This window comes from Furipterus horrens, unplaced genomic scaffold (genome assembly GCF_987537825.1).
Source record: "Furipterus horrens unplaced genomic scaffold, mFurHor1.1.pri manual_scaffold_5, whole genome shotgun sequence".
Classification (NCBI taxonomy): domain Eukaryota; kingdom Metazoa; phylum Chordata; class Mammalia; order Chiroptera; family Furipteridae; genus Furipterus; species Furipterus horrens.
Genome location: NW_028327175.1, coordinates 199,828,018 through 199,851,016, shown reverse-complemented (window position 1 = coordinate 199,851,016; position 22,999 = coordinate 199,828,018). Strand labels below are relative to the sequence as shown.

The 22,999-nt window shown below is 53.4% G+C and overlaps 1 protein-coding gene across 2 annotated transcripts in view; it reads left to right on the top strand.

The window, feature by feature from the left end:
- The window catches only part of PLPP4 (phospholipid phosphatase 4), a 102,223-nt gene extending 86,620 nt beyond the window's left edge, over positions 1-15,603 (top strand). The window contains exons 6-7 of one of the 2 annotated variants that reach the window (XM_090279585.1): positions 6,820-6,990; positions 15,192-15,603. In XM_090279585.1, the coding sequence (XP_090135711.1) occupies positions 6,820-6,990; positions 15,192-15,391 (371 nt within the window). In that variant the 3' untranslated portion in view covers positions 15,392-15,603. The remainder of the gene's footprint in view (positions 1-6,819; positions 6,991-15,191) is intronic. The other variant, XM_090279586.1, reaches the window with a different exon arrangement.
- The last annotated feature ends 7,396 nt before the right edge of the window (positions 15,604-22,999 follow it).

The following is a 22,999-nucleotide window of genomic DNA, read 5'->3' as shown; positions in this document are numbered from 1 at the left end:
ATCCTGCCATCCACCTTCTGATCGGCTAAGGCCTGTGGATGTAAAATGCAATTATTTTTCCTAAAAATGTTCTCGTTATTTCATCTCGCTCTGGCTTTTATCGGCTGCCCTAATGGAACCGTGGAACAAAGCAGCCTCTCCCCTTCGAAGGCTTGGTCTTGTATTTACGTTGCAGCTCATCGTGGCCTATCATCAAGGCAGGAAAGAGCGAAGGCGGCCCTGGAGGTTAGACTGCTTCCCGTTCTTGGTGACAGTGGTCGCTCTCTCTAGGGCGAGGAGAAACACTGACAACTCCTAGTAAGGATTTTTCACGGAGCAGTGTGGGGCAGATGGGGCGGGGGACAGAGCGGCTTCTGTCATTTAAAAATCCTTACTCCCAGCCCTGGCTGCTGCGGTCAGTGGATTGAGCGTCGGCCTGCGAGCCAAGTGTCGCCGGTTCGATTCCCAGTCAGGGCACATGACTCGGTTGCATGTCAGGTCCCCAGTTGGGGGCGTGAGTGAGAGGCAACCACACAGTGATGTTTCTCTCCCTCTCTTTCTCCTTTCCCTCTCTCTAAAAACAAACAAACAAATAAATAAATTATTTTAAAAAGACATCGTTACTCCGCCTCTGGGGTGCCTTGCCCGCTCCCAGGATCGGTGCCGCAGGGGTGGACAGGGCTGCCACCTTGTTCCCCGACAGCCACGCTCTCCCCTGTCCCTCATGCTTCCTCAGCACCTTCTGTGCATTGTGCCCGAGTAGGCTGGTGGCATTTTTGCTTTTGTTTTTGCTTTTGTTTTTTTTTTCAGAACAAAATCCTCTTTGAAGATGCTAACGGGCATTCCATAAGGAGTTTATAGTCTGTTTTTTTCCTGCTCGCATTTCCTGCCTCTGACTTCTCCTTTCAGTCTAATTCTGAGGTCGTTGGGTTGGTGCCGTCCTTTTCATCGTGAGATGGAAACCACACCTGCCGCGGGTCGCTTAAGTATCACCCCGTCTAAAACGGGGGACGGCGGGCATGACCTTCCATGGCCGAATGTGTCTCCCTGTGCCCAAGGACCTTGGCCTGTCGCAGGAGTGGAGTCCACTGATAATTGTATTTATTCAGTCCCCATGTTTGGTGGCGCCCCTTGCATGGCAGTGTGCTGGGTCCTGGGATTCAGTGGTGCCTCTAACGGGCACACACCTGCAGGGCTGTAAGAACAGGCAGACGATGGGCGGTGCTGTAACTGCACTTTGGCCAAGGTAATCTGTGACTTGTTTTTTGCTCTATTTAGAAATAATTCAGTTTTTAAGGGCTGCACTGACCTTCAGTACATAACTTGACCTATTGGAGCCTCTATTTCTCATCCCTAACACGGGCCTAATGCCTGTGTCCCTGTGTTGTTCTGGGAGTGACGTGAGGCCAGGTTACGAAAGCTTCCGCACCCGACCTTCCAGTGGTCCCCCTCCTGGCGGAGCACGCCCGGCACCCGCTCACCTCGGCCCGGCTGCCCCTTCCCTTCTCTTCTGGTTCATTGAGTGTCACTCTGCCGGTCCGTCCTTCAGGCCCTTGGGATGTCTCATTGCTTCCCCTTATCTGGGAATCTCACGCTGTTCCCTGGAGTCTAGCCCAGGTGCCTGGCTGTGACTGCCAGTCCCTAGAGAGTGGAGGGACTCCTGTTCTGAAGTGTCCAGGAGGATTCCCGGTCATCCTTGGAGGAAATCCAGGGACGTGTGTGTGTGTGTGTGTGTGTGTGTGCGCGTGCGCGTGTGCCTGCGTGAGTAAGCGAGGGGGCAGGGGAGAAGGAGTTATGGAGAGAGATTCAGAGAGAGAGAGAGAGGGAGAGAGAGAGACTCTGCACATGCCTGGAGGGTAGGATGGCAGGACATGGTCTGCAAGAACTGAGGGTGGGCTCCCGCTCACCTCCCTCCCACACGCCCGTCCCCGCCTGTGTCCTTCCTTTCACACCCGACTCTCCCGCTCCTCCATCGGGCTCACCCCGCTTTCTTCCTTTGGGAAACCCTCCCTGATGATCAGGCCACCGGCCGAATGTGTCCTCCTTGGCCGTGTACATTTTCCGAGCACCTGCTGAGCGCAGGCCCAGGGGACACAGCCCTGACTCCTGGAGGACGGAGGCGGCTGCGCAGCGACCACGCAACTAGAAGGCGGAGCGCTCGGTGCTGTGGGGGACGGGGACAGAGTGCGGGGAGGGCCTGTGCCGCCGGCCACGGGGGCCGGGGGGGCCCCTGAGGAAGGGACGTTGGAACGGAGGCAGGAAGACTGAAAATTACCGAGGCGGAAGGGGACGCTGCTCACCCTGTCTCCTCCGAGCACCGAGAGCGCCCATCCTCCGGTCCAGGTTGCCTGTGATCCCGCTGTTCCTTTGATTCCTTGGTCCATTCATCTGCTTGTGCGCACCGAGCGCCGGCGATGTGCCCGTCACTGCTCCAGAAGGCGGCCATATCACGGCGACAGGCACAGACTCCTTCGTGGTCACGGAGCCGTCCTGGCGCCCCGGAGCTCCGGCCTTTATCTCTGCGTGTGCACCTGCTGCGTGTCCCCTGCACGTCCTCCGGTTCCCTGGGGAGGGCGGCGGGGGCTGAGCAAGAGCATCCGTGGAGGAAGCAGGGGGCCGGGGAAAGGGACTGTCGCTGCGGGCCTAACGTGTGCCAAGCATGTTGTCTGGTGTATCGTGGACTCGGTCACTGGTTCTCCCAGTCACTGTGTTGGGCAGCAGCGTGCGTCGGTTTTACAGACAGCAAGCCCGGGCTTCCGAAGTTAAGCACCTTGCCCTGGGTGACACGGAGAGGAATGGTGGGGTCAGGACACGCACCCAGGGGACTCAGCTGTGCCGCAGGGGCACGCGCCCGTCCCTCACTCCGCCTCTGACCGGCAGCGGGGTCTCAGTTCGTCTCACAACTCCGGGGTCGTAGCAGACGATCTTATCGGGGCCTGATTCCATCTTCAGTGCCAGGAACGATCTGTTTGTCTGGGGAAATTTATTATAATTAGCGAAAATGAAAAATGCAACACCAAAGTAGTGTCTGTCCCCTGATTATTATCTCATTTGTTTTTAAAGCTTTTTTTTCTTGCATTCCTTGGGATGCAAACGTCTTCCGCTTGGTTTAAAGTCAAATGGGGGCCCTGGTTGGGTTGCTCAGTCGGTTAGAGCCTTGTACCTATAGCCAAGGTTGTGGGTTTGATTCCCAGTCAGGACACATACAGGAATCAGCCAATGAATGCGTGAATAAGTGGACCAACAAATCGATGTCTCTCTCTCTCTCTCCCTCCCTCTATCCCTTTCCTTTCCACTCTCTTTAAAGATCAATCAATAAATCAATAAAATTAAAAGTCAAATGGGGAGAAAGGCAAACCACATTGTCACCTCTAAGCTGGCTCAGTCAATAGACCTTTTCTGTGAGGGGAGCGTTGGAGACCTTTGGCCATTCATCTGTGGAGCCTGAGAGAAGAATCAGTGCTGCCCCCTCAGGGTGACCAGGTCAGCCAACAGCCCTGGCCACAGGGCGCCTGCATCCCTCCCTGGGCCCGCGACTTGTCGTGCGAGGCTTTGCCTCTCTGCCCTCCTAGACAACAGCCCAGTGATCGCTGACGGTGGCAGAAACAGAGTGGGGAAACCGCCCGCTTCGTTTGCTTGCAGTTGAGAGGCTCCGAGAGCATCTTTGCTTTTCACAGCCAGATCAACACATAAATATTTACAATCAGCTGCTTCCAGCCAAGAAAACCTGCTCCCGGCTGAAAGCAGGATCGCTGTGGGGGTGTGGGGGTGGCTGTTTCCGTGTCTGTGTGTCACGAACTTCGGAGCGCAAATCAGCAAGTTCTGAACCCCGGGACGGGGAGACGGTCTGCACCCTCTCACCCCGGCTGGGGAGGGTTCTGATTATATTTTTGTCATTAATAATGTAACCGAGACGTGAACTCATTCACCCTTTATTATAATCCTCATCTCCGAAGGTGCTCAGCGCCCGCCGACGCCCGCGAGTGCAGAGTTCTGTTCTGATTCCGCTGCAGGCAGGGGCTGCGCAGGGAGAGCCAGGCGCTCGGGTGACCTGACCGTCTCCCTTGTTCCCACCAGCACAGCAGGTTTTACAGCCCCTCAGCGTCTCAAGTGTATGTTTCTTTGAGAAGAGAACACAGTGTTGTTTGGCTAGAGTAGGAAAACGTTTCTTTAAAACAAACGGCAACAACAAAACACCTTCCTGTTTCTTTTTCTCCCCGTTGACTCTGAGTCTGAGCCTTGATGGGTCCCGGACCTTAGAGCTGGGAGGCTCGCGGGAGATCATGCTTGGTCTCAGCGCCCCGCCCCCGTCTCCGGGAGGACGTGACAGAATGCTGGGATCCTCTGCATTCGGTGTGGTTTGGCCGAGCCTGATTCTCTTTCGGGCAGTATTTGGAAAAGCAGGAATGCCAAGCTCCCCTGTTCCCCAGCCTGCCTCCTGGGTCAGGAAGAAGTGCCTTAGAGGGCCTTTGCCAAAGGTTCAGTAACTATATAAAGCCAATGAGAAAGTGACAAGCATGTTGATCACTAAAGTGGGACCTGTCATGTCGCCTAGAAAAAAAGGGGCCCGTAGTTCTGCTTTAAAAGTACTGCCAAAGGCCCACTGGAATGTGTTGAAGACCAGCTGCTGGCGGAAGCCCGCAGAGTCTAGGCTGTTGAACTTGGCCTTTGCAAATGCCTTTGAATCCCGCCTCCTTTTTGCACAAGCAGATGCTGCAGCGCTCGGGAGGGATGCGGTATGGGCCCCACCACGTGCGAGGGAACACGTGTTGCCTGCTCTGCAGACAATGAGCCGCACCCTCTGCTGCCAGAGCTGGGTCCGTTCCAGCCCCTGGTGCACAGGGAGGTGATCGAGGGTCAGGCCTCAAGCCGCCTGCCCCAGGGCTCGGCCTTCGAGGTTGTCCACAGCCTGTTCTGGTCCCTCTCCTGAGTGTGCCTGGAGCCTCGGGCGGTGCTGGCGGAGGGACTCAGCCTCTGAAAGTCTCGGAAGCGTCGTTATTACAGGGACACACACACATTTCCCCTCCACATCCACCCGTCACTCACCGATTTTTTTTTTTTTTCTGTTTCTTTTCCCAAGAGATGCCAGTTTGGCAGCCTCCAGGGCTGCTTCCCCTCTGAAATCGTGGGGAGTCTCATCTGCCACCCTGTCGAGGCCCAGGGCAGTTTTTTCCTGGCCCCCCCATTTGTATAGTTAGGTGGATAGACTTGCTAAGCTGCCTGAGTTGTGTGAAGTCCATTCCTCGTCCCATAAGAGCTCGGGATGAGGCTAGGACCCACCAGAGCCAACTGTCCAGCCCCCCCAGCCCCCCAACTCTGACGCTTCAAGGGAGAGTGTCCGTGAACGGAAGGGACACAGGAAAGTGGGTGAGGGCTGGAGATTAAGACCCCGCTGTGCTGGCTAGGATGCTGGCCCGATGGGGCCACTTTGGAGATATCATTTCGTACCCTTCATCATGGCCAGTGATCCGCAGCAGGCCTGCGCAATGCATACGCTCACTTTAACCAGAATATTCAATCTGCGCTGGCACTGCTTTGCTGTTTATTCGAGCGCTCATTATTATTTAGAAATATTTAAGTGCTTTATTTTTATTCTTGCAATAAATCTGGTTTAATATGGTTTTAAAAAGAAAAAACACCCCTCGGTTGCCTTAATTTGATTGCTGAAAAAGCCCTTCTTTGTTATAAGCTTGCGTTCGTACCGAGGGACTCCCTTTTTAGTTGCATTTTACCAAGTCACTTTGTGAGCTGTTTACCTCGGAGCTGCGCCCCTCGGCAGTTTTTTTCTAATCAAGAGGAAAGTTTTGATTGGCCGGTGTCCAGAGAAGGCAGGAGCTCCTGCCTTCAATAAAAGTATCTAAGCTCAATCCTGGATGCCGTTGGAGTTCATACACACCCATGCAGACATGTACACACAGGTGCACACACACCGGGGCCACTCCAGACCCGCAGACCAGGACAGACAGAATGTCTAGCAATGGGGCCCAGCTAGAGGCATTTTTTAAAGCTTCCATGTTTTAAAAACGACTCCCTGTGTCGCCAGGGCTGAGGACCGTTGTTCCGAGCCCACGGAAGACCCGCCTGAAATCTCACTGAGTCCCCACTCGGTTTCAGTCCTGCCTGGATGAAAAGCTTGGGGTTTATCTATGCTACACCCAACTCCATACTTTTGACAATGGATTTAGCACAGCTGAAAGTTATCGTTGAATAGTGAAAATCAATAACCGTAAATTCTAAGGGGGAAAACAAGGAATTTGACATGACTGACTTCCCCGTCAGTCCCGCCCCTCCGCAGCATGTGCTGGCCCCATCTGAGTGAATGCTACCAAGCCCAAAATCCCTTTCTTTCCCTTGCCCCTCACATCTGAGTTGTCCCAGTCTTTTGTTCTGTGTATCCTTCTTTCCTTATAGAACTCAACACGTTATATTAAAATCATCTATTAGCATGGCCTTGTCCTTCAACCTGACCGTGACTGTGAACCCCTTGAGACTAGACACAGCATCTGGTGTATCATTTTATTGCCCACACCTGAAATAAGATAGTGCCTGTCTAGCACATGGCAGATACCCATTATTTTATCGTTGGATGAATGAATGAATGAATGATGGATGGATGGATGGATGGAATAGGATAGATTTTGATCACATGCGAACCTGGAAGGTCATCCTCCTGGTTGAAAGTTCTAGCAAAAGCACAGACAGATTGCCTAGCTGGTGTCTGGTGCCAACGTGGCCCTGTGCCCCGGGGTGTGCGTGATGGGACACAGGGTGCTCAGGATGCTCTGCGCCCCTGCCACGTGCCAACTGGCCAGAGTAACACCTGCTGTTTCCCTTTGGCAGTTGCCTTCTCCGGCCTCGGCTTCACGACGTTCTACTTGGCTGGCAAGCTGCACTGCTTTACTGAGAGCGGGCGGGGGAAGAGCTGGAGGCTCTGCGCCGCCATCTTGCCCCTGTACTGCGCCATGATGATCGCCCTGTCCCGCATGTGCGACTACAAGCATCACTGGCAAGGTGAGTACCTGATGGGCTCCTGCAGGGGTGGGTGCGGAAAGGCACCTCTCTGGGGAGAAGTCGGCGCCCGTTGTCAGAAACCAGAGCAGGCTGGAGTGACAGAGGGGACGTCATTTTAATGAAAATGTGCCTGTTGAAGTGAGGTCTGGCCTTAACGCCGCCCCTGCCGGGGACACAATTGCAGTTTTTCCTCCTTTATGCCCAAGAGGCTGCTCAAGTCCTGCTGGGATGGCGGGCCCTTGGCCTTGGGCCGCAATGTGACCTCCCTGCTGGACCACTCGCCGCAGTCCTCTGACTCGGTGCCGGATGGTTTTACGGCTCCTTTCACATCTCAGACCCATCCCACAAGGACATGTTTCTCACCATGGATGTGTTTCCGAAGGAGATGTTCAGCCCAGGGATCAATGCCAGTGATGTTTCTTAGCAGCCGCTGCAAGGTGGGGGCAGCTTACGATACGTCATCAGTCAGAAATAACCAAACGAGGGAGGGGCTTGCTCTTGGAATAAAACCAAGCCGAGCCATGTCCCTCTGCAGATCAGCTGTCGCGGCTGCCACAGCAGACGGGAAGCAGAGACACAGGTGGCGTCCGCAGGACATGTGGCTTCCAGGAGCACGGGGTTTAGGCTGTCTTTCCTAAAGGGCAATCCTCAGATCACGGTGCTCAGGTGACCCTGAGCCAGGAGTCTACATTATGTTATTTCCGGTGCGGTCTCCAGGCACTGGTGAGGAGCTTCACTGGGTCGACTTGAAGCAAACGAACTGAATGTAATGTGCCCAGATCCGGCTCCCCAGGACGAGTGCCTTCCACGATGAGTCTGTGGCCTGCACCTTCCCTTCCTTCCTGCTCTGCCCCCGGGCACTGCTCCCCTCCTCCCTTGTCCTGTCTCCGTGGCCCCAGTGCCTGCAGGACCGCCTTCCTCTCACCCCTTCCTAAGTGTTTGCTCTAGGGGTGGTGAGACAGCAGCTGAGGCCAGGTGAGGGGGACTCCTAGCTGGGGGCACCTTCTCCCCAGCCTCTCTGGGACCTCCTGCTTCTCCCTGCCCCTCCCAGCGTCCCCTGCTCTCTCCCTGGCCTCACTCCACCCTGCAGTCTCTGCCTTCCACTTTCCTGGGGAGCGGAGGGGCGGAGGGTGCAGCGGGGAGAGGCTGCTGCATGGTCCGGCCAGGCGGATGCGTGGTCGGGGCGCTGAGAAGACATCTGCTTTTATCAATGACTTGGATTACGTTCCAGATAACATGTAGCTGCATCAGCTGCTGAGCCGTTTTACCTGAATTCCCCTTTTAAGAGGCCACCTGTCACTGCCTCTACCAGTGGTCAACTGGGGTGGGGGGACTGTACCTCCCAGGGGACACTTAGCAATGTCCGGAGACATCGTTTTGGTTTTCACAGTTGGGAGTGGAGGTCACTACGTATCTCATGGGTAGAGGCCAGGGGTGCTGCGAGACATCCCCTAGTGTACAAGGTGGCACCTCCCCCTTATTCAGGCCCAAATGTCTGCCCCTGAGGTTGAAAACCCATGAACTGCACAATCTCTACACTCTTATCTCTCCTCCCCTTGTTATATGTTAAGAAGCAGCCATGTTCAAGGTGTGGGAAATCATATTCATTCAACACAGTCATTAGGAGAGTCATCAAGGAGGCCTCCAGGCTTCCAGTGTGGAGAGGGGACAGCCACTGAGGCCTTTGACAGCCATGTGGCTGGGCCTTTGAGGCCGGCTGGCGACTGAGATAAATACGTGGTTGCTTTTCTTCGGTGGCCTGAGCGGCCCAGTGACCGCGGGCAGGGGCCATCCATCACGATGGGAATGCACGTGGGATCCTGCAGGCAGCAGCAAACCCTGAGGCTCTCTGCCTGTAGCCTTTAGTCGACATCAGGAGCCTTTTATGACTCCATTTTGCTTTCAATTTGAGCAACTGTGCCTAATCGGAAGCACCTCTTACATAATGCTCTTGCGAAGTGTATCTAGTTTCTCGACTGCGTATTCATCTCCAGTAAACAGCCGGCATCTCAGGCTGCTTCCTCTGTGTCTTATCTGGCCGCTCCTGAGTCCCACCGACGGCCTTGCTTCGTTTTAGCCCAGGTCATCCTCCCCACGGCGTCCAGGATTTTCTCTGGTTTCTCTTACTGGCTCTGCGTTTGAAGTACTCCCAGAATCCAACTTCCTCTTCCCTCTCCGGCCCAGACCACCATTATTTCTTGCCTGCACTATTGCGATAGAGACCTCCCTGCCCGCCGCCCTCCTTCCCCCTCTGCCTCTCACACTGCAGCGAGAGTGAGCCTGTAAATCGTGAGCCAGTGTGTGCCACTCCTCTGCCAAGGCCCCCTGTGACTCCCATTCCTAGGACTGCTGTGACCAAGTTCCACAAACGGAGTGGCTCAGAGCCGTAGAAATTGCCTCATGGTTCTGGGGGCCTCTTCCAGCTCCCAGTGGCCCCAAAGGTCCCTTGGCTTCTGGCAGCATAGCTCCAACCCCCGCCTCCATCTTCACACAGCGTTTACCTCGTGTTTTTGCGCCATCTTCTCTGTGTGTGTGTCTGTTCCTGTATCCAAATGTCCCCTTTTTACAAGGACACGAGTCAAGGCAGGTCACAGCCCACCCTGATGATCTCATTTTACCCTGATGACCTCTGTACAGACTCCAAGACGAAGTAAGGTCACATTCTGAGCTACTGGGGGTGAGCATGTCAACATACCTTTGGTGGGGGGGGCGGGACACAATTCAACTCACAGCAGTGCCTAATAAATGTGTGTTGAATGAATGCATGAATCATGTTCCTTTTTTACTGGTATTGATTTTTCTTTACAGTATAACGGTTCTACAAAAATTAACCTTATTCTCTGCAAGTTCTTCCCCTTCTGAAATGAACCAGAATTATACTTTAAACATTCATTGATTCATGCATGCATCCATCCATCCATCCATCTTCCTGTGCCCGTGTGCTAGGCATGCTTTCTGTTGGAGGCACGGTATTGAAGACAGACGTGGTTAGCTGCCTTCCAGCTTACAGTTTGCCAGGTGGATCGTGTCTGCCCTGTGCCATGTAAGTTCTTTTAAAGAAACTCAGAGTCACAGAAACGGGAAGGTTTACTAGGAATGGAATAAAAAGAACATCAACCATCACATGAGGTTGTCGAATTTGCCAGAGTTGTTTTTACCCTGGTATCTTGGGTCATGGAACCCAAATTGTACAAAGTCCCTAGTCAGCCAGCTCAGTGATGTTGGATGTTGCCATGGTGACAGGGAAGGATGTGTTCCTCCTGGAACTTGACAGCACATCTTCAGAAACATGTCTGTTTGCTTGCGCCAGAACAGATGAGCGCAGCCAGCACCTCTGTATGCCAGACACCGCAAGAGCCTTTCGTGTCCTTTAACCTCATGATAAGGGTGTGGGGTCAGGCCCATTTGACAGGTAAAAATTCAAATCCAGGTTGCCTGATTCAAAGTCTAGGCTTCTGTACCACCATTGAAACCCAACTGGTATTGATTCTTCCAACCCCTCTTAATAGTTTTATTGAGATATCATAGATAGCTAAGAAATCCTCCCTTTTAAAGTGTACCCTTCAGTGGTGTCTTTAGTATATTCAGAGTTGTACAAACATGACCCCTGTCTAATTCCAGAACATTTTTATCACCCCCAAAAGAAACTCATACTCTTCCTTCCCCAGCGTCGGGCAATGACTGGTCTACTTTCTTTCTCTCTGGATTCACCTGTTCTGGGCATTGCACGTACCTGGGATCACACGAGATGCTGCCTTTCGTGGCTGCTGGTGGTGATTCTTTAGGGCATCTGGTAAATGTTGTTCGGTGCATCTCGGTGACCCGACGTTTACTGAATAACAGCTGCTGGGCCCCAGAGAAACAAAGATGAGCGAGGCAGTGGAGGGGGCAGGGTGAGGCGGGTCAGCACTGAGTGGCAGGCGTGGGGTTAAAAAAGATACACAGACGGTAGCCCAGAGAGCCCATGGGTCATGCTGAGGTTCAACAGAGCCCTGCTGGGACATGGAAGACCTTCTCTGACCCACACCAGGAGCCTGGTCAGCTTATGTCCGACACAACTGTAGACACCACTCCTCCGGTGAGAGATGGGCCTTCCTTCAGTTTCTCAGGTTTGCCAGCCCTCCTCCTCCCTCTGCCTGGAAGGCGGGGGGTGCTCCCTGCCCCCACGTCTCAAGTGCCCTGGTCACGCCTGCTCCCCCTGTAGGGCTGGCGTGTGCAGGCTGTGAGTGTGGGTTCGTCAGTAGCAATGGCCCCCTTAAGGCCCTCAAGGGCCATCTCCCCCATGATGAAGTGGTTATTTGGATCTTGGTTACCGCCTTTGCAATCAACAAAGCCCCGAGTGACTTTGCTGAGAGGGCAGCTCAGCTAGACCGTCCATTGCCCTGGCTGCTTCTGAAAACTGGCGGGACCCGAGTCACCACGTTTCACTCATGCCATCAAACGGGAAAACCACACCCACTGGGATAGAACTCCCTTGCCTGCTGCCTCCTCAGTAATGCTGGGGCGCGTGTCCTTGGCGATGATCTGATGTCTTGGTCAGTGATGCACCTGGTGAAATGCCATGCCACAGAAAGTAAGAAGTCGAATGGCATTATTTGTCGTTTTCGCTGCTTGCTCTGTTCAGTAGTCAGTGGCGCAAATGGGGATGCTGTGGGTCATTTCAAATGTTAACAAACTTAACACCCCACGGGGCTGTTCCCCGTGGGTGGAGGAAAAACAGAACCACAGTGCAGCTCTGAGACTGTCAGCTAGATGGAAGCTGTGGTGTACATCCCAGGCTGCTGGCCACAGGCTACCCGCAGAGCATCTCCGTGTGTGGAACTTGGTTCGATCACATTAGTTACGCCTTGTGACCCTGCTCAGGAATGCACGGTACCTACTGTTTTTCCATTGCCTGGGTGACAACTGTTTTGTAAGTTCATTAGAGGTTTATTTAAAGTGCCGTGAAGTTTGGCCGTTCTAAGGAGATCAGAACTCCAGACTGGTGAGTGGCTATGTGAGGCGAAGGATGGGGAAAGGCTAGAAAGCTCCCTGTGGTTTAGGAAAGGAACAGAATAAGAAGAACTGGGATGGGTGGGCACTGCAGAGTCTATATTTTCAGGTTTTATTTTGTGACCTTCTCTGTGGCACAGTCTTTAGAAGAACGGCCTCATTAACTTGTCTCTTATCTATAAGGCAGGGTAAACACCTAATTACTGATTGTCCGCTCTTCATCATCTGTGAATTGCCCTCCTCCACTGGGAAGTCCAGGGTGCCTTCCCTCCTCCTTAACTCAGGGTGTCATATATACATCATTTTACCTTCCTGTGTCTGAACCTGTCATGTATGTGGAGTCTCTAACTCATGGATGTCGGTTTCCTGTATGTGTAATGAAGTTTGGTCATTTTCTCTTATGAATCTATCATGTTGACTTAATCATTAGACCCATTGAAAGAACCTGGAAGGGTAGAGGAAAATGGCTCCCTTCCCTGCAGCCTCAGGTGCCTGTGCTGGGAGCCGAGGTGCGCTTTGGGGTTTCACTGTTGTCTCTCAGGTGGTCTTCCCTTCAGGCCAAGCAGGCGCCGGTATGTCTTCCTCCCTTTCTTCCAGACGGAGGCCACACAGTCTTGCTGTGTTCGAGCCGCTGTAGAGAGGAAAGGAGCCGCAGTTATTCAGTCCGCTCCTTTGGCCAGTTAGAACGACGTCAGTTTCTGAGTGAGGTTTGCTCCCAACAAAGGATATGCCCTTGGCTGAGCTTCCAAATAATGTGAACGCTGGGTCTCAGGAGGCTGACCCTGGGGATCATGTCCCTGCAATGCGCACGGGGAGACCTCTCACTGTCCACGCAGCTGCCTGATGCGCTCACGTTACTGATGGGGAAACGGCGGCCGAGGCAGGCGGGAGGGGCCCATGCGAGGACACACACGCGTCAGCTGCCGGTTACTGTGCACACACTCATGCATCCACGTCCCTCGGCCGAGCTCGTTCTGCATGAACACCGCGTGGTCCCAGAGGTCCGGGTATCCCCCGCCAACAGGACGGACACAGCCCTGCACTCGTGGGGCTTAGAGTCCAGCGTTAAACACTGAACAATCACAGTGTGTCGTTATTTTCCGTTCTGCCTGCATGTGGGGGTGAAGGGGACAATGATGGGAGACTCGGTCTAGTCTGGAGCCCAGGGACGGCCTTGCCGCACGGCGATGCTGAGTGGGGCTCGGAAAGATGGTGGAAATGGAATAGGGGAGCGAGGGAAAGGAAGGGATCCCCAGGATTGAAACGGCGCTAGGAGGAAGAGGAGGGAGAGGGGGAACACAGGCACATTTGAGAAGCGGAAGGGAAGACAGTGGCCCTAGGACGGGGAGAGGGTGCCAATGGCCGGGAGGGTCGGCAGCATCAGGTGTACGGCCCGGAAGGCCCCGGGGGCTTGGTCAGCTCCCTGAGAGCGGCGGGAAGGATTTTGGTCAGGAGGATGACCTCGTTTATTTGCACTTTGGAAAAAAAACCATCCTGAGCTGCTGTGTCCACCTTCCTCCTGCCAGAGCAGCGACTGGGCACACAGTGGGCCTTCATGCCGCCATCACAGAAATGCCTGTGTTCTTTACCTGTTTTGCCACTGTATGTAAGTAACATTGTACGCAGTAAATTACTTAATTTATTTAAAAGGGAGTAAAGCTCTTCGTTACAGAACTTTCTAACTTTTTTTTACTGTTAGCCTAGTAAAAATGCTGACAGTAGAGCAGTCCTTCAGAAGATGATAAAATACCAAAATATTGTCCCTTTCCTCAAAAATTAACCCGATATAGCTAGGTGGAGCCAGGCTGCCTATAACAGACTCAAAAATTAAAAAAACAAAACAAACAAGAATGAGAAGTGAGGTGCAAATATCTAAGCATTAAACAGTTTGTTTTCTTGAAAGATGCACTTCCTTGACACCCCCACCACCAAATCCCCTGCAGGAGACCCAGGAGAATCAGCCTGTGACTTAAACCGAGGTCAGTACGGTGTGTTGCTTACGGGGAAGTGTTTGGAGACTTAACGCCCTGAGCATGGATGCGTTAAGGGAACCCAGGTGGACGGACTTAGCCACGGCCCGCTACCTTCTGAAAGCTGGACACACAAAGCCTGGGATGAAGCTGCCAGGCGGGAATCAAGCCCAGCCCCACTGAGCAGCTCAGGTGCAGAACCAGGGCACCAGAGTTCAAGTCCATGGTCGTTGACGAGGGGCATGTCTGTGCAGAGCTCCGCTGGCCTCTCCGAGCCTGAGTGTCTTCTGTAACATGGGGCAGGGGCTTCCTGTCTATGAGTGTGTGTGATCTAACATGATAAATGTGGAACCGGAAACCCCCACATGGAGAAAGACAATTCAGCATGACGGTGACCTTCCCAAAAGAGTTCAGAGTTTCTTTAGGGGAAGAATTCCATCATGTCCAGATCTTTTGGGCAAGAATAATCCATAGACATAGAAGTGTGGGCACGTGGGCACACATGAACGCACACACGCACACTGAGGATTGTTGCGTGTGCCGCGCCTGCGCGGTCTCTATCAGACGCCAGCTGAATGCCCTCCCTGCGAGGGGCTGTGCCATGTGGGGGGGCCTATTCCACCTGCACAGGCCCCTCCTGCCTCGTCTGTCCCCCTTGCAGCCTCCGGCCTGAGATCTGCAGCTCGTTGGGGGGACCAGGCCTCTCCCACCCGTGGTCCGTTGGGCTTGCCAGTCCTGGTGTATCATAAAATGTTTCATTCACTTGGTGGCTCCCAGGGTTCATGCCTTCCCTGGGAAATCACCTTCCCCTGGCGGAGCCCGGCGTGCCCGCTGCATCTCCGTGGCGCGGCAGCCACATTGCAGGACTCCCGCAGGAACTTGCTAAAGAAAAAGAAGTCAGGGCCCTCCAAGGGGGTTAGATCCCACAGAGGTGGCTGGACGCCTTTTCCAAAATGTAGACGTGCTTTTAACAACCAGGAATGCAAACCTGAGCCCAGGTGCTCAGTAAAGAGACAGAGAGAAGAAGGGATCCAGGGCACGTTTCAGAGGGATGCTTAAGTTCTAGAAGAGTTTGCAGAGGCCAGCACGCTTTGTCCCTCCGGCGTGGGTTCTCTTTCCTTCCATCTGCCAGGGGCCCAGCAAGCAAGCCGGTCGCTGGAGCAGATGGGAGAAGTGCTTCCTGGCCACCTTGGAATGACTCCTAACGCATTTCTCCCGTGTTTGCTCTTTCTTGCCTAGATTCTTTGGTGGGCGGAGTCATCGGCCTCATTTTTGCCTACATTTGCTACAGACAGCACTACCCGCCCCTGGCCAACACAGCTTGTCACAAACCCTACGTCAGTCTCCGCGTGGCCACCTCGCTGAAGAAAGAGGAGAGCTCCCCCGCCGACGCCGCGCCCACCCTGCCTCTGGAGGGCATCAGCGAGGGCCCCGTATGACTGGCCCCCCCCGGAGGATGGACGTTGAGCCCGGGACACGCGCTTCCGCCCCGACAGCATCTCACAGTCGAAGGGGTTTTCTGTAATGTGTTTCCCACGTGCTGTTTCTCACGGTTCCCCTTCTGCTTCCATGTTGCCTCTAAATGTCCACTTCCCACTTCCTTGAACTCTCAGAGGAAGGATGCAGGAACCATCTCTGGGAGACACGTGGAGGGGGGCTGCAGGGGGTGGGGGCGGCTGGGTCGGTTCTTCTGTCTGGAGTGTTTGCTGTGAACGCCACCTCCCTGTGTTTTCATGGTTGTGAAACTTAATAAAGCCCCCCGCCTGGAGGATGTGGTGTTGGCCGTCCAGGGAAGCCAGAGTCGTTGGGTCGTGCGTGGGTCTCGTAGCCGAGGCCCGGGGAGGGGAGGCAGGCTGTGCTGCAGCCTCAAACTCGGGGCCCCACTCGGTGGCCCCCGTGGGTCAGAGCCCACCTCCTGAAGGACCCCGGAGCCCCCCCACCGGGAGCCTGTGTGTCCTCAGTAGGCGACCTGGGCCCTTGCCACGGGGAAGTGACCCAGGTGTTGAGACTCGTGCAGAGAGGCATCCGGGCTCAAAGCTCCCCCGGTCCTGGAGCTTCAAGTGAAGACGGAGCCTGTGTCTAATGCCAGGTTCAACTGTGGGTCATGGTGGGATGGGCCGCTCTTCCCTTTCTCCCAGCCCTCAGGTTCCCCCTCCCATGGGCACGGGGTGGCTTTCTTGTTCCTCTGATGAGTGGCTCCTGTGCCCAGAGCTCCTGAGTTACATTCTGGGAAGGGAGCGCCGTGAGGCTGTGAACACCCGCCCAGGAGATCCTCAGACCCCTGTGGCTGGGAGCCCATGCTCTGCCCCCTTCGTCCCCGAGGGACTGCATGGAGAGGAGGCTGTTCCTTGGGGGCCCTCTGCCCGGGGAGGGAGCGGTCTCAGACATGACAGTGTTTTCCTTTTGGTTGAAATTCGACAGTCAGCACGTTGTGCGCTGCGGGGCCACGCTCGGCTCACCTGCTGAGGCCAGAACCCTAGGCGTCCCCCCGAGGGCGTCTCTCCCCAGGATCCCCCCGTCTGGTGCCTCAGTCAGTCTTCGTGGTCCTGCCTGCAAAACACACCTCCCTCCTCCCACCCGTGCCATGGCCACCTCGTCGCACCCCAAACGCAGTGCCTCCCATCACCACGTCCACCTCCGCTTCCTAACCCACGTTCCACGCAGCCCGAAGTACGTGCGTGGGTCCCTTTTTCATTAAGCCCTTGTTGACATCGAAGGCACGTCACCATTTCAAGTGCCCCCCGCATTGAGTTTTGATCACTGTATGTAGTGGGGCAGCCACCGCCACTCGGGATACAGAACTGGTTCCTCGTTCTAGAAGTTTCCTTTGGCTCCTCCGCTTTCCATTCCCTCTTTTCATCTGGTGTTCAAGTTTAACCTTTTCTAAAATGTCATAGAAATGCAATCACACAGGATGTGCCCTCCTGTTTTCTACTTCTGCCTTTTCTGAGATCTGCCCACTAGACTCCCCGCCTCATTGCGGGTCTCCTCCGGGCCCCGCCCCCCTTTGCACGTGGGGCCTCCTCTCTGTTGCTCACACCAGCTCCGCAGATCCTTGCTCCTGAGCCCACGCGCCCTGTGTGCCTGCCAGCGATGCCTCGGCGCGTCCGGCCTGGCTCTGGCTCTCCCTTCAGGTCCCAGATCAGATGCCCCTCCGCAAGCCCCCGCTCACAACGTTCCTCCACTCCTCTCTACACACACACACGTTTCTCTCTCATATTTTCCTGTTAGGCTCCTTCACGTCACCGTTACAGTGTTCATAAATCCTTACGGGTCGAGCTGTGCCGCTTCAAATTTATATTTTCAAGTCCTGACCCCGGGTAGCTCAGAATGTGACCTTATTGGGAGACGGTCTTTACGGAGGCAACCAATGAACGTGAAGTCATTAGGGGGGGCCCTAGTCAGTGTGACTGGTGTCGCTGAGGAGAGGGGTCCCTTTGGAGACGGGCATTCACCGAGGGAAGAGCACGTGAAGACGGCCATCGACGGCGAGGACGCAGGCCTGAAACAGACCCTCCCCGGGGAGCCCTCTGAAGGAACCACCCCTGCTCGTACCCCGGTCTCGGACTTCTAGCCCCCCAACTGTGAGACAGGTGTTTCCGTTGTTTCGTGCACCAACTCCGTGGCACCTCGTTACTGCAGCCCTAGCCAGTGAGTGCTTCTCTCCCCTTTCTGCCCTGCTTCTCATTCACAGCGGGGACCCGGGGCCGTGGGTGCGCTGCTGACTTCGTATTCGGGGTCATCATTCTTCCTCACCGTTCTCCCTGTAAGGCTGGCTCACCACGGTCAGGTTCCCGGCTAGAGAATTCCCGACTTGGCCCCATGTCATAGTCGGGGCCTCCTGGCCCCCTGGGGATCTTCCTGAGGAATAGAAAGCCCACCATCCTTCTCCTCTTACAGGAGATGCAGTGCTGGGTCTGGAAGGACCCCAGAGCGTTCTCAGTGATTTCACGTGGGCAGAGACGCCAATAGCAACAGAACCCCCAAACCCGGGTCCCTGGCAGGCGTTGGCTGCATTAAACAAAGCACCCCAACCAACTCAGCAAAAGCCTTCTTTTCTGAACCTCAGGTATTGACCATCAAACTAATTTATAAAGCAAGTGCCCCAACCTGTTCTCCTGTGATAGAGTTTATTACAATGTAATTTACAAAGGCCTTTCGAAGAGGTCTCCTGCACAGCAGAGCTGCGGGCCGCTGATTAAATCACGCCTGCCGGCCCGGAGGCCTTTGCCGGAAAGGCCAGGGAAGGAGAGGCCAGGGTAGCTTCTAAACCAACCCGGAGGGCCCCGAGGGTGCAGATTCCAAACACCGGGTGTGGGTGAGGAGCTGCTAGGGAAGGAGACAGGCGGAGGATTGCACCGCAGACACAGTATGTGACTTCTCACCGTGGCTGAGCCTTGAAGCAGGTTTGCAATAACCCAGCCCATGAAATGAAATCATTCCCCCCTGGGTGCCTACGTGGTGTAGCTACTGCTTTAATGCGAAATCAGTTAAGTTTGGGGAATGATGGAAAGAACGTTTAATGCGTAGGTCCTTTAGAGCGGGTCCTTCTCTCTGTCCCTCAGAATGCCATTGCTGTGTATTGCCGTGGGTCTGTGATTTCAGCGCTCCTTTCTGTCCCCAGCCAGCGTGGCTCTGCTTCTCGGTGTGCCTGTCTCTCTGCGCATCTCTCCCCGTCTCCCTGGTCTCGCCGCCTGGCCGCCTGCGCCGCGCTAATGAGTTCGGTGAGTCGCGGAGCTCCATCGCTCTCCCCTGCAGTTGAAAGCCGATGCAGAGAGTGAGTGATCGCTTCCAGTGTGTGATGCTATCTCATTATCCTGGGACTAGAGAGGACCCTCTCACACTTTGTCATCTCGGTAAGGAAGACCTGTGAAGTCATTACAAGTACCTTCACTCTTGTGTTTCTTCCCCCTTCCGCTAAAAGATGGGTATGTCGTACCGAACACTCACTGGCCGTTCATGAAGGGCAGGATCGTTCATTGAGAGGTTGGTTTAGGTTCCGTCTCCGCTGCTGATGGAAAATAGAAAAGAGTGAGAAGTTTTGCTGTCCTGTTCTCAGGGCTCTTCCTCTCCCCAGGCCTGAGGTTACTGTTGGGATGGGGTTAGGGGAGGCGGGCAGGAGGGCCTGCTGGGGCTGGGAGGGGCAGAAGGAGCGCAAGTCTGTGTGTCACGCTCTGGCTTAGGCATTGACCAGATACCTGGGCACAAGACAGACAACATTCCTGCGCTCACGGAGGTCACACTGGGAGGGGACGGAGAACTGGGGTGGTGGGTGGGGTTGGGGAGGTCCAGCTGCGTCACGTTGGAGGGAGGACGTTTGGTTGTGTGGTTTGCCTGGAGAGGACGGACCCTCCTCCCACCTTGGAGCCCCCAACCTCAACAAGGATTGATGGATATAAGAGGGGCAGGAAGGCAGCAGACTCTGTAGCTGAGGAGCCATGTGGGTTTGGGCTGTGAGTGGACTGGCAATCTCGGGCAACCATGGCCCCCCAAAACGTCCCCTTCTTATAAGAGCCCAGAGCCTTTCCATGATGATGGGTAAGGACAGGCCCCCAATTCACTGAGCCTGAATTCCTTGCATGGTCATTGGGATTGGGGCGGGGACTCAGTCAAAGTGAATTTGATTTAAAGAAAATAATGTAACATGATGTATCTTGCCTACTTAAGTCTGTAATTTTCACATTTCCCCCAGACTTTGATGGCAGGTGTGGGTGTTGTACAAACAGGTGACGTTTTTGCTCTTCAGAATATTGTCCCTTACTCCCTGTATAGCTTAGTCCCGTGTTTTGGTTGAAAAAATATAGCAGAAGAGGTGAGAGTAACAGCTCTAGAACCACTCAGATCTTCACTAAACACAGATCAGTACCACAGGTTTATATTCCGGCTCTAGCGTGTGGCTTTGGGCACGTTTCCTGCCTCCTCTGACTCTCAGTTTGTTCATCTGACACGTGATGATCAGAACAGTATTTACCTGAGAGATTAGTTACTATGAGAATTAAATCAGTGCATGAGTAAGGCACCCGACAAGTCCCAGAGATGCGTGGCCTTTTAGGGTTGCTATTTCTTGCTGACTAATACTGGAGAACGGCACTATGAGTGATCACTCACCATGAAGCTTTGACGTAGACGACCTCCGAAGTTTTGTCCTAAATCCCACAGACACGCGTCTCTCACATGGGTCACTTCTCCGCTTTTAACTGACAACGGCCAAAAGCCACAGTAACAAATTAGACTGACAATGTGTTGTCTTAACATTTTTTAAACAATGAAGTCCAGTTTTTCTTTAAGATTTTATTTATTTACTTTTAGAGATAGGAGAAGGGAGGGAGAAAGAGAGGGAAAGAAACATCCATGCACAAGAGATACATCAACTGGTTGTCTATTGTGTGCCCCCAACCAGGACTTGGCCCACAATCCAGTCATGTGCCCTGACTGGGAATTGAACCAGCGACTTTTTGGTTTGCAGACCAGTGCTCACGCCACTGAGCCACACCCGCCAGGGCATGTCTTAACATTTTTTAGAGGAAGAGCTGGGGTTCACAGAAGACCAGCCAAAATCCGAGTCATGTCGAGGAGAATTAGGGCAGGGTCTGGGTTGTATTCATGCAGCAACTCCTGGCGCAGGTCACAGACACAGCTTCCCTCCTCGGAAACACTCAGCCTGCCAGTAAAAAAAATAAAACCCACCCCAAAGAGCAAGTGACTATCATGACAAGTTAACTGGAAAGAAGAATAGAAGTGGAGAAGATAGTGACACAAAGAAGCTGGCTCATCTGTCTTCCGGAAAAGAATGTGCTGGAGAGTGCTGACATCTTAACAAAGCCTTTCGCTTGCCTGAACTTGAGTCTCTGCTGCATGTAAAGTAGCCTTTGGCGGCCTTACATTTCTGTTGCTTGGGAGGGAAAGGGACATTGGCTTCTAACAGGCCTAGAGTTGAAGATGGCGCTACACAGACAGCCCTCCACACCCTTCAGGCCCTCTGGGATGGATTCATCAGCACTGCGAGGTGGTGGATCCGAGACAGTCTTGAGCAACCCTTGTTTTCTCATCTATACAACGACAATGACACCTGCCCTGCTTAACTCACACGGTGGTTACCAGGCTTGTGCGGGATGAAAAAGACCTTCATGTTCGCCCTTCTAGGTTCTCGGCTGGGGCTCTATAGCAAAACACAGATTAGCGAGAGAAAACCAAGTTTATCACCACATGTCTCACATATGTAACACGCGGGAATACCCAGAAGGGAGGAACTCAGAGAGGTGGCTTAGAGTTCAGGCCCGTGTAGCATCTTCGACCAAGAACGACAAATGTGCAGAGAAATGACAAGAAAAACAAAAGCAATTTCAGGCTTCCAGGGGTGCAAATTGGGGGAACGTGATGGTGGGTAAAGGCTAGTTAGTCAAGTTCTGTGTAGATGTCCCTGGTACTGTCTCCAGACTGATAAGGGTCTAGAATTGTCTCCAGTGATCAACTTCTGTCCTTCCTGATAGAGGGGGAGGGGCACCTTTGTAAATTTATGCCCGGCTTTTAGGCAAGTAGGGGGCCAGCAGAGCTTTTTGGGAGGGAGGAATCTACTTTTTCTTAACTGCCTTCGGTGTCGTATTTTGGGGTGACACATACTGTTTTTTATTTGTTTGTTTTTTCAGGCTCATTTGAGACAATGAATATGAAAGCTTAGGAGTCTGACCAGAAAGATTTATGTTCTCTCTCCTCCTCATTTATGCCTTCACATCTGTAATTGGGCTTCTGTGGAGCGAATGGCGAGATTAGACATGGAGTGGGCAGTCATGAAGCGGAGTGTGGCGGTTACAGTGACACCTTCGCAGTGGCAGCCAGGACTCTAGGGCTCTACAGGCCCAGTCGCCACGCCTGGTCTCTTCCACTTGACACTGACCTGCCACCTGAGAGTCACAAGACCTCTTTGCTTTGAAAACATCACTCCAGATTCTTTTATCAGTTGAAATCGCCATATGGTGGGGACTAGTCTCAAAAGAGCTTCTGCTCAGAGAGGGAAGGACTATGAGTCAGTAGGTGTGACTGACAGATTCTGGAGAGAAGATATTGCCGTTCTGTGGCCTCTTAAATGACTTTCAGAACACTCTCTCCCAGCTGTTTAACAGTAAGAGTAAGAGAACCCTTGGGAGAGGGATCAGCGTAGTTAACAAACGTAGAAATGATGATCTTTGGCCATTCTAATAAAGCAGAAAATAATAAAGAAATGCCTATGACTTCCCAAGTTCCCACTAGAAACTTCCATCGTTAGGCATGAATCATAACATGATTTCATATTAACAGTCCCTAAAGGGAACATGGTAACATACAAGCTATGAAGAATAAAGAAAGGCAATGATTATGTATTTTATATGTTATCGGTTCTCAAAATATCTGACAGGCTGCTGATGAGGACAGATTTATTTCTGACTGTCCTGGATAATCGTGTGCTTTTATCCTCGGACAAGACCCAGTTAGGAGCCCTTGTTCTTCAACAATGGTCCTGGTCAAAATAATGGCAGGAAAGAGCAGAGTCCTGGTCAGTTACAGAAGCCCCAGAATATGTGGCAGAAGCCACACTCGGTCTTGTGTTTGGGAGTCCCTTGCCATCCACAAACTCTGCCACAATCCCTTCAATCAGGTGTGGTCTTGAGGTGGCCTCTTACTTTTGTTTTGTGTCTTGCACCCTTTCCCCTTGATAGCATTCCACTTTTAGGGGGAACTACTCATTTTTTTTTCTGATCTAAGGGGTGAGAAGTGAAGAAGGTGATCCAGCCTGGCCAATCAGAATATCGCATCCCTCTGACCTTAGTGATTGGTCCAGAGCAGATCAGTCAGAGCTGCCGAGACTCAACGGCAGAACATCTGTGGGCACCGATGAAGAAGAGAAGCCCTCTTTTCACTGGGGTTGCTGTGAGGATGGAATTGGACCTGGCGTAACGACAGCCGTGTTACCAGCAGACTATGGACATCTGCGTGTAGGAGGAGCTGACACAGAGGAAATCAGAGCTGCGAGATGGACCGAATGGAACGGATGCAACCATCTGGGCCTCTGG